The 14,030-nt window shown below is 48.1% G+C and overlaps 1 protein-coding gene across 1 annotated transcript in view; it reads left to right on the top strand.

The window, feature by feature from the left end:
• The first annotated feature begins 4,159 nt into the window (after window positions 1–4,159).
• Window positions 4,160–14,030, top strand: part of LOC138418462 (liver carboxylesterase-like) — a 29,810-nt gene continuing 19,939 nt past the window's right edge. Inside the window, 3 exon segments of the mRNA XM_070289278.1 lie at window positions 4,160–4,211; window positions 7,489–7,693; window positions 12,407–12,551. Coding sequence (XP_070145379.1) covers window positions 4,160–4,211; window positions 7,489–7,693; window positions 12,407–12,551 — 402 coding nt within the window.

The following is a 14,030-nucleotide window of genomic DNA, read 5'->3' on the forward strand; positions in this document are numbered from 1 at the left end:
CTAAACATATTATGACAGTCTGCGCATATATTACATTCTTTCATCCTGAGAGCCAGACACTATTATTTTGCCCTTTAGAGCAGAGGAGACTGAGGCCCAGAGCAGTTACATGATACTAAGTGACACAGGTTGGACTGACCCTCTTGCAGGCTGACTGCAGCCTCCTCTCCTCCCCCTGCACCAGGCACCATGCCATCCCAGGACAGGTGAGGACACTGAGCACCTGGGGGGAAGCCCTGAGGTGGCAGTCAGAACCCTCTGCATACTCGGTGAGCTCTCTGGCTTCATCCTCCCATCTCTCCAGCCAGGAGCACAACTGGACCGTCTCTGAGCACCGTTGCAGCTCTGAATGAGAGGCAGGGTCAGCATCCAGTGGCATCATCATCAACACAGCATGGCCAGGCGATGAGACCGTGTGGTTTAGATTCAGCCCTCTGACTATGGGCTATGTGACCTTAGGCAAGTTGCTTTACCTGTCAGTAACTAGCAGTCACTCCAGACCATGCAGGTCCACTGAGTTTGCTCAAATGATGGTACAGTGACTTATTCTGTGGGGCTTACTGAAAGACATGCACAGGCCCTAGGGGCACTGGATAAGCAAGGTTCCTATCTGTCTGTGGCCTCACCCTGAGCAAGGTTGCAAACCAATGAGCCTTTCTTCAGGGGCTTATTGGGAGCTGCATTAATGTCAGTGCGGATATAGAGATCATAATGGACGCTGTTCAGGTAGCCTGTGCTAGGAATCAAGCCACTGTCTCATTTATTCCCCCACATAGAAATGTCATCTTTTAAATTACTTGTTTACTTATACATATTTGGCTGTTCTGGGCCTTCGTTGCTGAGTATGTGCTTTCTCTAGTTACAATGTGCAGGCTTCTCATTGCAGTGGTCTCTCTTGTGGGGGAGAACAGGCTCAACAGTTGTGGCTCACAGGTTTAGATGCTCCATGGCAGGTGGGATCTTCCCACATCAAGAATCCCACCCATGCCTCCTGCATTGGCAGGATTCTTTACCACTGAACCACCAATTGAAGTCTTATTATCTTCCTTATAGGAAAGAGGACATGGAATTCCAGAGTGTATCAGTAACTTGCCTCTTTCAGGAAGTGACAAGGTGCCTGTGAACAAGGATGCCTGACCCCCAAACCCATGCACCCTGCACAGGCTGGCTCTTCACAAAGGGCACCTGTAGGCGATCTGAGACCTGACTTCTGAGCCGCGTGACTCCCCTTGTTCTTGAATATCAAATAGCAATTCCCTCCAGCAACCGCCAGGGGGGCGAAACACCTAGAATTAATTACCAGTCACTTAGCACATAGGACCCTGACAGGCTATATATATATAGTCCACAGAGTTGCAGGACTGAAGCCACTTAGGACACAAGCACCAGGCCCTTCAAACTGCAGAAAAGCCATCACCCTGCAGAGGAAGGTATGAAGTTCTCTGTCTGGACCCAAGTCTCAGGTACACTTGCTTTTGCTAGAAAAGAGACTGGAAAGTCCCTCCAAATCTAAATCACTTTGCGACTTTCCGGTAGCACAGGGCTGAATTTTCAAGGAAGGGTGGACCTCAGCCTGACTTAGGGAGGAACTTTCAAAGATTCAGAGCCAAGTCAGCACAGGGAGCTCTCAGGAAAAGTGGGTGCCTTGTCACTGGAACTGGCCAAGCCAAGACTGATGTCCCCTCTGGGGATGCCAAGCACAGCATCTGGGGCATGTTTGGTCTCACAGTGGGGTATTTGTAAAGTGTCTCCTGCCAGGCTTCTCTGTCCACAGATTTCTCAGGCAAGAATACTGGAGTGGGTTGCCATTTCCTCCTCCAGGGGATCTTCCGGAACCAGAGATCATATCCGTGTCTCCTGTGTCTTTTGTATTGCAGGAGGATTCCTTACCCACTGAGCCTTCAGGAAGACTAGATTATTAAAATATTTCATTAATGAAAGATAATCCACACATCAGAAAATTCATCTGTTTAAAAATTTGTTTTGTTCATTTTTGGCCACACCATGTGACATGTGAGATCTTAATTCTCCCACCAGCAACTGAACCCACACCCGCTGTGTAGCAACCGTGGAGCCTTAACTATTGGACCTCCAGGGAAGTTCAAAATTCACCTTTTTAAGGCTTACACTTCAGCGGTTTTTCAGTATATTCACAGAGTTGTGCAACCATCACCATTATATAATCCCAGGACATTTTCATCACCTCAAAGAGAAGCCTCTACCCAGTACCACTCACACCTCACTCCCTGCCCCTCCAAACCCCAGGCCTGCAGCAACCTTTGTACTATTTTCTTCCTCTATGGATTTGCCTAATCTGGATATTTCATATAAATAGAATCAGACAATATCTGTCCTTTCATATCTGGCTTCTTTCATTAGCATAATATGCAATATTTTCAAGGTTCATCCCTGTTTGGCATGTACCAGTACTTCATTTTTTTTATAGTTCAATAATACTGCATTGTACAGATATTATTTCATCTGTCCATTAGTTCCTGGACATTTGGTTTTTTTACTTTGGCCATTATAAATCACTGCTACTTGTGTACAAGTTTTTGCTGGGACATATTTTCAACTATTGTTGGTATATACCTAGGAGTGGAATTGCTGGGTAATATGATGACTCTGTGTTCAATATTTTAGAAAAAAAATTTTGCCACACCATATGGCATACAGGATCTCAGTTCTGTGACCAAGGATCAAACCCATTCCACCTGCAGTGGAGTCTTAACCACTGGACAGCTGGGAAGTCCCTGTGTGATTCTTGAGAAACTGCCAACAGTATCCCAATGCAGTCAAAACTGTATGATAGTTGTTTTTCCCCTTAACAATAGATCATGATTGCCTTTCCCTGTTAAGAAACTGAGGTGCGCATCACGAGATTGAGTGAAAGGACAGTATTGCCTTAGCCGGCTGTACCAGAGTGTACTTAGAGAATGTCCCACTTACTGGATGTATAATGATTCTGTTAGACGGGCTTTGAGCATCTTCCTCTTTCCCCTAGTAGGTAAGAGCACTGTCACAGGTGTACTCAGAGCACTCCGCATCCCTCTACTTTGGTGCCGCCACGTTGCATAACAACCCACCTATCACCTCTCCCTGCCTCTGTCTTATCTATTATATGGTGACTCCTCCAGGAGATGGACCATGGCTTAGATTTATCTTTGTCTCCATAATACTTGGCATGCATGGTTAAGTCGCTTATGTCATGTCCGACTGTTTGAGACCTTATGGACTGTAGCCTGCCGAGGCTCCTCTGTTCATGGGATTCTCAATGCCAGAATACTGGAGTGGGTTGCCATGCCCTCCTCCAGGGGATTTCCCCACCCAGTGATCAAACTGGCATCTCCCTCTCTAGCAGGTGGGTTCTTTGCCAGTAGCGCCACCTGGAAAGATGAATAACCATTAGCATAGAGCCAGGCATTTGGTAAATGTTTGGAGAATGAATGCATAAATGAAATAATGAATAAATGGAAGGAAGGGTGGAGGGATGGATGGATAGATGAATGAATAATTAGAGCCAAAGATGATGGAGAGGTGGAGTCCCTTTAATGTAATAACATTTTCTCCAAAGATCGCTGCCTGGAGAGGTAATGAGCTCCCTGATCCTGGAGGTGTGTAGCAGGAGGCTGAGTCACTTGGCAGGAACATTGTAAATGTAATCTAGGCGTCAGAAGGGTGACTGAATGAAATTCAAGGTGCTTCCAAAATAAGACCATGGAACTCTGAAAAAAGCCCCTTAATTCCCTAGCTGGGCAGCTATGGGGCTGGGAGTTGCTCTGCAAGGTATCCAGTTGTTCTGAGGGCCCCAGACCAAAGGCTCCCCTTGTCTGAAGGCCTCTGTCTGCTTGTTCCTGCCCTGGGAATCTCACAGAGCACTAAGCTTAGAGTCCATGAAGGGAGACGCACTTAGGAAACAAATTGAAGTGTCTGTGGCTACCTGTGATTAGAGAGTTAGGTCCAGGTTCTTGACTTAAAAGAGGGTGAAGTCTTGGTGGGCGTGGTTCCCACGCCCAACCACCCTCAAGGAAGGGAGGCCAGTTTTTCTGTTATTGAGCTGCTGGGATGGGAACTTGCAGAGGGAGCTTTGGACCCAGAGTGAAACAGCCCTCTGAGCAGGGCAGAGACCTGTGGACACAGGAGCAGCTGTCTTTCCACGATGTGGCTCTTCGCGCTGGTTCTGACCTCCATCTCTACTTTCACAGCTTGGGGTGAGTCCTCCTGAATGCAGATAGCCGGGGCTTCTTTGGAAATCCTTTTGGGGAACATGGAGGAGGAGATGTGCATGGGACAAAGTAGTGACAGCCCAGGCTCTGCAGAGCATGGGCTCTGTGAACTTGGATGGGGTAGCCCAGCCCGTGTTTCACAGCAGGAGACACAGGGGACCGTGCACAGCCTGGACTCGGCTGCGGGCCGCCACTCCAGAGGAGGACAACAAGCTCACCTCCCACATCCCTCCCAGGACTTTGGCGAGCTCCTCCATGTCTTTCCCTCTTGATTGTTAATACAGATATGGAGCGTGTCCTGACCAGAATCCTGGAAGGGATCTGTTGTTTTCGGCTAAGTCCTGTCTGACTCTTTTGCAACCCCATGGAGCCAGCCAGGCTCATCTATCTATGGGATTTCCAAGGGAAGAATATTGGAGTGTGTTGCTGTTTCCTTCTTCAGGGGATCTTCTGCACCCAGGGATCGAACCCGCGTCTCCTGCACTGCAGGCAGAGTCTTTACCACTGAGCCCCCTGGGAAGCCTTACCAGAATATTAATACCAACTCTGGAGACAGCTGTGTGTGTTGCCATCATGGCTCAGCACTTAGTAGCTGTGTGTCTTAGACAAGTTATGTCCCTTTGCTGTGCCTTGGTTTTGCATTTCGAAAATGGGGGTGACAACTGTATCTACCTCAGTGGGCTGTTGTGAGGTGGAAATGGGCTGTTGCTTCTAAAGAGTGCCTGAAATAGAGAAAGGGAAAAAAGAGATAAAGGAGTTGTTTTCAAAGACAGTGTATTAACAGAAAGTTTGGGGTATCCTGGGGCCCACAGATCAGGAGTGTATGTTAAGTCCCTTCAGTCGTGTCAGACTCTGTGAAACGCTATGGACTGTGGCCCTCCCGGCTTCTCTGTTCATGGGATTCTCCAGGCAAGAATTCTAGAGTGGGTTGCCATTTCCTACTCCTGGGGATCTTCCCAACCCAGGGGTTAAACCCATGTCTCTTACACCTACCTATACTGGCAAGTAGGATAAGGAGCCAACTGCCATTGAAAAGATGATTAAGACATTTCTCTGAAGAAGAGGGCATGGCCTACCATGGTGGTGCAGGTGAAGACAGGGGTGGGTCTCCAGGCAGAGGGAAGACAAAGAAATTGGGGTTAAGGGGCTTTATCTTGGTTGCTGGTGACAAAAAAGAGGTGAGGCAGGATAAGCAGGTTTGGGAGTCCCAAGCTAGCCAGTGTCAGCAGGTGAGGGGGTGTGCACAGGTTTCAGGTATTTTGCATAGGAGTGCTTGGGGCAGGGTGACAGTGCCTGAGTAGAGGGCCTGATAAAGAAGGGGACTGGGGTACAGGCTACGGCAGGCAGGAAGGGGAATTTCGTTCCTATCTCCAGGGATTGGCTAACTCTGGGAAGGGCAGTCCCCCCAGAATCAGCGAGGCTCCAGGTGTCAAAGCATCAGAATACAGAACACAGAGGACATGGTTAAGACAAGAATGTAGCAAGAGACCTCAGATGCATCTGCTCCATTTTATAGATGGAAAAACTGAGGCTCAGGGAGGGAAATGTACGTGCCAAGGTCAGCTGGAAAGTCACGCTGTGAATTCTGTCTCTGTCTCCTGAGTCCAGAGCTAGCGCTCTGACAGCCCCGCCTCCACTGGGTTTATCTTCCTTCTGGCTCTGTGACACTGTGAGAGGCCCAGAACCGAGGGGAAGCGCTGAGTAAGAAGCACATGAGAAGCTGAGTATCCCCTTACTGCTGCTTTACCTGGGTGGGTCCGTACCATTACCCCTTTAGGAAGTCCATCCTGGCTTCCTCCATTTCCTCTGTTATCTCATCTCTAAAATGGGCATAATGGTGTCTCCCTAGCCAGGTTTTTGTGATTAGAGTCCCCACGTGGTCCTAGTAAGTGCTCTCTACGCAAGCATGTGACACAAGTGTCAACCTCTGCTGTCACCATCACTGCCTGCGCCTCTCAACCCAATGCCCACTTTTTCACTCCTGCCAGTCGGGCATCTGCCCACTTCATGTCTCTTGCAGGCTGTCTTTGGATGTGTCTATAAGACCAGATCTGGGTCATTCTTCTCTGTTCTGGCCACACACTTTGAGAGAGAGGTTGGCCTTTTGTCTGTATCTAAAGGGGAAAAATTGGGAGGGTGAGTCTGGAAATCATTCCTGTTAGGATGCTTAAACAAACTGCAGGTGTTGAGGACGGACAAGAGGGACTTGAGGGACAAGCGTGAACAGGGGTCACACTAAGACCGCCTGCCTCATGAAGGTGCAGGATGTCCCCAAGCAGGGAGGACCAGGCCTGACCTGGCAAGTGCAGGAGACACACGTGAGCTCAGTGAGAAAAAACCGCCTGCTCCACGGGAATGGGACAGACAGAATGTGACCCCCAGCCTCGCCCCCCCGTGATGAGCCTGCTCAGAGTCATCGGAAGGAGCCTCTTCAAGCTGATTGTGTGTCTCTCTCTTACTCCAGAATGGTTCACTGTCACTCATTTACCCCCTAAATAAGCCCGAATTGCTGGCCTGGTGTCTGGGACTCTCCCAGCCTTGACCCTTCCAGGATTATGCTCCACCCCCGTGACTCTTCCTGGAGTCATGAGGAAGGCCCATCGCTCTTCCTCAGGCAGGCCTTGTGCCTTGCCGTCTCAGAGCCTCCCCTCTGCACAATCTCATCTCTCTTTATACCCTTACACTCTCTCTTCTACCTCTCGGGTTCACTCCTTCCACGACTGCAAGTCCCAGATGCGAGGTCGCTGCTTCCATGCAGCCAGCAGTCAGAGGGCCTCGCTCCCATTCTGTCTCCTATGGGGCCTCACTCGGTGATTCTCCCAGGACAGGGACCACTGCTCCCTGCAGGGGGGTCAGGTGTGCGTATGCTCATTGTCCACGTAAGGTCAGATGTCTGAGAAGAGCAGCCGCCTCTTGCTCATCCTCTCATCTGGCATGCAGCTCACGGCCGGGATCCAGTGGGTGGTTGATTCCAGAGGCTCCTAAGTGTGGAGACTGAGTGCCATCTTCATTCCCAGCAGCTCTTCTTCATGCGTTTATGTCTTATGTGATGCTGTTACACCTCCAATTGCAATTTGTTCCTTCAGATCGCCCTGTGAGTTAGGAAGGGCAGTTAGCTTCACCCTCTCTTATATAAGAAGAAACTGAGGCTTAGAGATTTGAGAGGACATTCAAGATCACATAGGCAAGGTAACAAAATCCACGCAGACTCCAGTTCGCCGTCACCACTGACGTGTCCTCACTTCCTCCCAATGTCCAACAGGGCTGCCGCCCTCATCGCCTGTCGTGGACACCGCTCAGGGCAGAGTCCTGGGGAAAGATGTCAGCTTAAAAGGATTTGCTCAGCCTGTGGCCGTCTTCCTGGGAATTCCTTTTGCCAAGCCTCCTCTTGGATCCTTGAGGTTTGCTCCGCCGCAGCCTGCAGAACCATGGAGCTTCGTGAAGAATACCACCTCTTACCCTCCCATGTAAGTCAGGCATCTCTCAGTGGGGGTGTTAGTCTCAAAGGGGTGCAGGAGGGAGCCAAGGCGATCCTCTGAGTGGCTCATGCTTTGTCCTGGAATCTTCAAGATACTGCAGATCCTTATCAACCGTCCAGAACTCTCATAGAGAGCCCTTTATTTCTAGAGCCCTTTATTCAACTGATATTTATCGAGCAACTTTCCCAGGTATCTTCCGGTTTCCTGGAATCCGTTAGTGACCAGAACAAAGATCCCACCTTCATGGAGCTTGCATTGTAGCTGGGGCAGACAGATAGTAAGAAGAAAGCAAATTGATACATAGATTATGTAATGTATCAGAATATGATAAGTGCTGTGGGAAAAAATAGAAAGTGGAGCAGTTGAGGGATTTCAAAAGTACTGATTCTGTTAACCTAAAACAAGAAAACAACCACATATTTTCCAGCAGAACCAGGGGTTTACTAGGGAGCCGCAAAGAATTGCCATTGAGGATATGCAACTATGGCAAACCACGTGCAAATTAGGTAAAACAAAGGATTTTCTTTTATAGAGGCCAAGGGGAAGTTAGGAGGCACTGTTACAAACAAAAAATCCACTGGAGCAAACTGGGAGTTTGTTACATAGTGGCTTTAATTGGCTGAGGAATGACAATCTCTCATTGGCTGAGCTGTTGCCAAGCCAGGAGTTAATCTTTCTCATAGTAAAGTCCTGTCACTTCCAGCCAGAGGTGCAAAGTCTGTCTCTACCTCTTGGAATCTGTATTGAGGTGAAGCGGTATGTCCCTGAGAACTGCCCCTCCTGACCTCTGCATTTTATTTTAGGGAGGTTTCCCTTTATTAATTTTCACAGTTCTATTTATTTTCCTTCTTGAACTTCACCACAGTGGGGAGTAGGGTAGGCCAGGAAATGTATGGGTGGTAGTGCTTTGGGGTGTTGATTGGACAAGTTCTCAGCTGCCTAGTGTGTCTTGCTATCTCGGCACAAGCAGAGCCATGGTTGATGTTTTCTAGTTAGCTGGCCAAGTTGGGCAATGAAGCCACATAGCTGCTTCCCAAGGCATCTCGGATGTCTGCAAGCTTTGAGTCACATATTATTTATCTCAGCAAGAGATTTCCAATTCTTTCCAGGGTCCTGTGTCTTGCTACATTCTTTTCCTTCCTTCTCTTCTCTACTGTCCTTACTCCCTTCCATCTTCCCTTTCTTTTAAAAAACATTCATTCTTTTTCTTTCCTGATTACAAGTGATAAGTGGCCCATACTTATTACGTAACAGTGAGGGAACTTCCCTGGTAGTCCAGTGGCTAAGACTCCATGCTCCCAATGTAGGGGGCGTGGGCTCAATCCGTGGTCAGGGAACTAGATTCCAAGGGCCGCGACTACGAGTTCCTGTGCTGCAACTGAAAAATCCCACATGCCGCGACGAAGACCTGGTGCAGCCAAATATTAATCAAGAAAATTAGGCAATGTTTTTAAAGTGTGGAAGTACAGGTGAGTAAAGTTAAGAAAATGAAAATCACACAGTCCCACCGCCTAGCAAGAACTGCTCTTCATAGTTTAGATTCTAGTTTTCCAGTCTTCTATCTGTTGCACACTTTCTCCCTTAAAATGGAATCACATAATTTTCCCTACCCATTTCTGGCGTGTGTGTGTGTTTCCCACACCAAAAAGCAACGCTTGCACACCATATGGGTGCCCAGCAGTTCAACCAATTCTGACACTGTTCTGCCAGAGACAGCATCAGATTCCACCCGTGAAGGGCTCAGTCCCACAAAACCTCCCTCCCCTTCAGATGCCAATTCCAAGTTGTCACCTGTGCACGTGACCAACTGGCTATGAATCAGAGGTTCCCGTGACCCCCTTCCTAGGTTCTAGTAATTTACCAGAGCAGCTCACAGAACTCACAAACTAGTTTCCTCACTAGATTACCAGTTCATTATGAAGGCTATTGTAGGGTACAAACCACAGCCAAATGAAGAGATCCATAAGGTGAGGTCCTATTGAAGGCTATTGTAGGGTACAAACCACAGCCAAATGAAGAGATCCATAAGGTGAGGTCCTATTGAAGGCTATTGTAGGGTACAAACCACAGCCAAATGAAGAGATCCATAAGGTGAGGTCCCTGACAGAGGACCCAGCACGGTGGCCACCTCCCTGGTTGTCCAGCGGTTAAGAATCTGCCCTTCCACCGCAACGGATTCAATCCCTCGTCAGGGAACCAAGATCTCACATGCCACGCAGTACAGAGAAAAAGCCTTCTGTTTTGCCAGGACAATGTCTGAACCTGTCCTTTTCCGTTTTCATGGAGTCTGCATTATACGGGCAGGGTGATTGAAATAATTTGCGATTCATTCCCCTCCATTCCACCTCCTCTTTCCAGAGTTCAGGGGGTAGTGATAGAAGGTTCCTGCCCTCTGATTATGTGCTTATTTCTCTGACAACCGGTTCCTGCTCTTAGGTGCAGTCCACAACTCACCTCATTCACCCAATAGTATACGCCACTCAGGAGATTACCGATTCAAGGGTTTTCTCTCTCTCTCTTTAGTCGCTAAGTTGTGTCTGACTCATGCGACCTCATGGACTATAGCCTGCCAGGCTCCTTGGTCCATGGAATTCTCCAGGCAAGAATACTGGAGTGGGTTGCCATTTCTGTCTCCAATACAAGGGTTTTAAGAGCTAGCTATTTAGTGAGCTGGCTGAAGATCAAATACATATTTCTTCTTATATCACAGTATCATATTACACTATACAGATAACTTAGATGCCTGTTTTGTTCATGAAAGTATATCATGAACATCATTCTGTGTCATTAAATATCACAATCTGACCTTGATCACTATATCACATTGGGTATTGACTCATAATTTCTTTACCCCATCTCGTGTTTGAGATTCTTCATTGTTGTTGATGTGTTTGATAATGTAAGTAGCACTTTGTTGAACATCTTGTAGCTAAAGCTTCCTGCATGTTGACAAATATTTTTGGATTAAGTTCCAAGAAATGATATTTTAAAGTAAGAGTATTTTAAAAAAATTTCCCTTCAGAAATATTCCAACTGCACCCATTTAATTAATATATGAAAACCTCCATTAACTGAATTTTTGGCAATGCTTGGGGTTATTAAAAAAGGCTTTTGGGTATTGAACAGTCATTATATAATTTTTTTTTATTCTGCATGGATTTGAATATTAGTGAGATTGACTCTGTTTCCCTTTATTAAATGTTGAATTTCTTCTTTTATGAATACTATACCCTTTTCTTGGTCATCTGGGGAATGCTCCCCCAGGATGTAAATCAGGAGGTTCTCTTTGGAGCTCTGACTCCACTACTTGACAGCTGTATCATCCGAGCACCTCATTGCCTCAGTTACCTCATTGATATGCTAGAGGTCATCACGCCTGCTTTCTGAAAATCTGGAAATGTGGTTTGTAATATCCTCGGAGGCATAAGCGCTGCATAGTCTGGCTCTTCCTGGCTGTGTGACGTTGGGCAGGTTCTCTAACATATCTATGCCTCAGTTTCTCAACCATAAAATGGGTGTAATAATAGAACTTAGGTCAGAGAACACTAGATGAGTTAATATATAAGGAGTATTTAAAACAACAGTTGACACGTTGAGAGGACTGAGTAAATATTACCTGTTATGACCTCTGGTGCCTCTTTTTCTATAAATCCACTTCTTTTATAATATATAACTTTATCTGTTCTCGGCCGTGCCATGTCTTCGTTGCTGTCCGCCGGCGCTCATGTGTTCTGGAGTTGGTGGGGGGGGGGGGGTACTCTCCTGTCACAGTGCTGGGACTTCTCGCTGCACCGGCTTCTCACTGCGGTGGCCTCTGTGTTGTGGTGCACGGGCCCTAGGGTGTTTGAGGTCCAGGCCTTGCTGCCCGTGGACTTGGTCGCTGTGGTTCCAGGGCTCTAGAGCGCAGGCTCGGGACTTGTGGCTAGCGGGCTTAGTTTCTCCGAGGCGTGAGGAATCTTAGTTCCCCAATTAGGGATCGAACCCGTGTCCCCTGCATTGGCAGGCAGATTCTTAATCACTGGACCACCCGGGAAGCCACATGTTGAATATTTAGGATATCCTGTTAAAGCAACCTGTAGCTCCAGCCTGTGATGAGTTGCTGACAGAATTTTGCATGTCCCTGCTGCAAAATCCTTACAGAAATCCTCCCCTCACTACACCAGACAGATTGAGGTCCAGAGCAGGCAAGGCATTTGCCCAAGGAAACCCAACATATCAGGAAGAGGCAGGGATAGGATGTAGTTCTAATGCTGCCCCACAAATATTTGACGCTATTTGTTGTAGACCCTAAATATCTGCCATTTGATTGATTTCTCCTGGTTCCTGGAAGTCTCCTGTGGACTAGAACATGTTTCCCTGTGGGCAGAATATAGGCACTCTACAGCGGGCATCATACAGCGCTGGTGTGGACCCAGGGATGCAGGAAATGGTCCTTTCTCATGCCCATCAGCACATAGGGCAGCCTCCTTCCTTGACCCGGGGCATTCCAGAGGCCCCAGGAAGGGAAGAAGGTCAGGTCTGACCATACATGGTCCTGGGAGACCTTGGTGAGCCTGAGCATCCCCATCGCATGCCCCAGGTATGGTAAGAACAACTCTATTTACTGGCCTGAAGCTAGTCCAAGGCCTTTGATGACCACAGGAGACATCTTGTTCAGCTCTGATTGAACCTCAAGAATTCTTCTCTCCTTGCCCCTCACAGGTGCTCCCAAGACCCAGTGGGGGCGCAGTTGCTCTCGGATCTCTTTACCAACAGAAAGGAGAGCATTAGTCTCACATTTTCTGAAGACTGTCTTTACCTAAACATATACACCCCTGCTGACTTGACGAAGAGAAGCAGGCTGCCGGTAAGCGGCGGGAACCACTGGGCAAGGCTGGGGTAGACTGGAAGGGGATGAAGGCAGTGTTGGGTGGGGGCGTCGTGGGCCAAGGGTCTTCTGGGGCCCCCTGGCTTTCTTGTGCACCACAGCCAAACCTGACATCAGGGAGCGCAGGTGGCCCACACCTCTGTTTCCCCTCGGCCAGAGTGGGGCCCCTGGGGGAGATTGCTGCACATCTGTGATGCACATTTCATTTTTCCAGGGCCTCTCATGCTAACAGATGGACAAGAGGATGACTCTTAATTGCTAGATTAGGAATCTGATACCCAGAGAGGGTAAAACGTCATTTCCATAGAGTTAGAGCTGGAAGGAACCTTGGAGATAAGCCAACAAGCCAACCCTTCCTTTACAGACAGAGAAACTCAGGCCCAGTGAGGGGAAGGCAGGGTCACAGAGTCGGGTTGGCAGGACTGGAGCACGGGGCTCCTGGAACAGCCAGGAGCGCTCTGACACGCGCTAGCACAGAGCCTGCGTGTGGCCTTTCCTCAGCACACAGAGGCCTTCTCTGACAGCTTCCTGTGTCACAGATTAGGGGGCAGAGCCTGGAGCAACAAGCTTTTCCTATACTTTCCTTTGCCAACTATCAAGATTTTCTTGTATCTAAATTCACTTCCTGATTGTCTGGGCTGGAAGAAGTACAAGCTGGAATCAAGATTGCTGGGAGAAATATCAATAACCTCAGATATGCAGATGATATCACCCTTATGGCAGAAAGTGAAGAGGAACTAAAAAGCCTCTTGATGAAAGTGAAAGAGGAGACTGAAAAAGTTGGCTTAAAGCTCACTAAGTTCATGGCATCTGGTCCCATCACTTCATGGGAAATAGATGTGGAAACAGTGGAAACAGTGTCAGAATTTATTTTGGGGGGCTCCAAAATCATGGCAGATGGTGATTGCAGCCATGAAATTAAAAGATGCTTACTCCTTGAAAGGAAAGTTATGACCAACCTAGATAGCACATTAAAAAGCAGAGAAATTACTTTGCCAACAAAGGTCCATCTAGTCAAGGCTATGGTTTTTCCTGTGGTCATGTATGGATGTGAGAGTTGGACTGTGAAGAAGGCTGAGCACCGAAGAATTGATGCTTTTGAACTGTGGTGTTGGAGAAGACTCTTGAGAGTCCCTTGGATTGCAAGGAGATCCAACCAGTCCATTCTAAAGGAGATCAGTCCTGAGTGTTCTTCGGAAGGAATGATGCTAAAGCTGAAACTCCAGTACTTTGGCCACCTCATGCGAAGAGTTGCCTCACTGGAAAAGACTCTGATGCTGGGAGGGATTGGGGGCAGGAGGAGAAGGGGACGACCAAGGATGAGGTGGCTGGATGGCATCACCGACTCGATGGACGTGAGTCTGAGTGAACTCTGGGAGTTGGTGATGGACAGGGAGGCCTGGCGTGCTGCGATTCATGGGGTCGCAAAGAGTCGGACACGACTGAGCGACTGAACTG

This window comes from Ovis canadensis, chromosome 14 (assembly GCF_042477335.2).
Source record: "Ovis canadensis isolate MfBH-ARS-UI-01 breed Bighorn chromosome 14, ARS-UI_OviCan_v2, whole genome shotgun sequence".
In the NCBI taxonomy this organism is placed as follows: domain Eukaryota; kingdom Metazoa; phylum Chordata; class Mammalia; order Artiodactyla; family Bovidae; genus Ovis; species Ovis canadensis.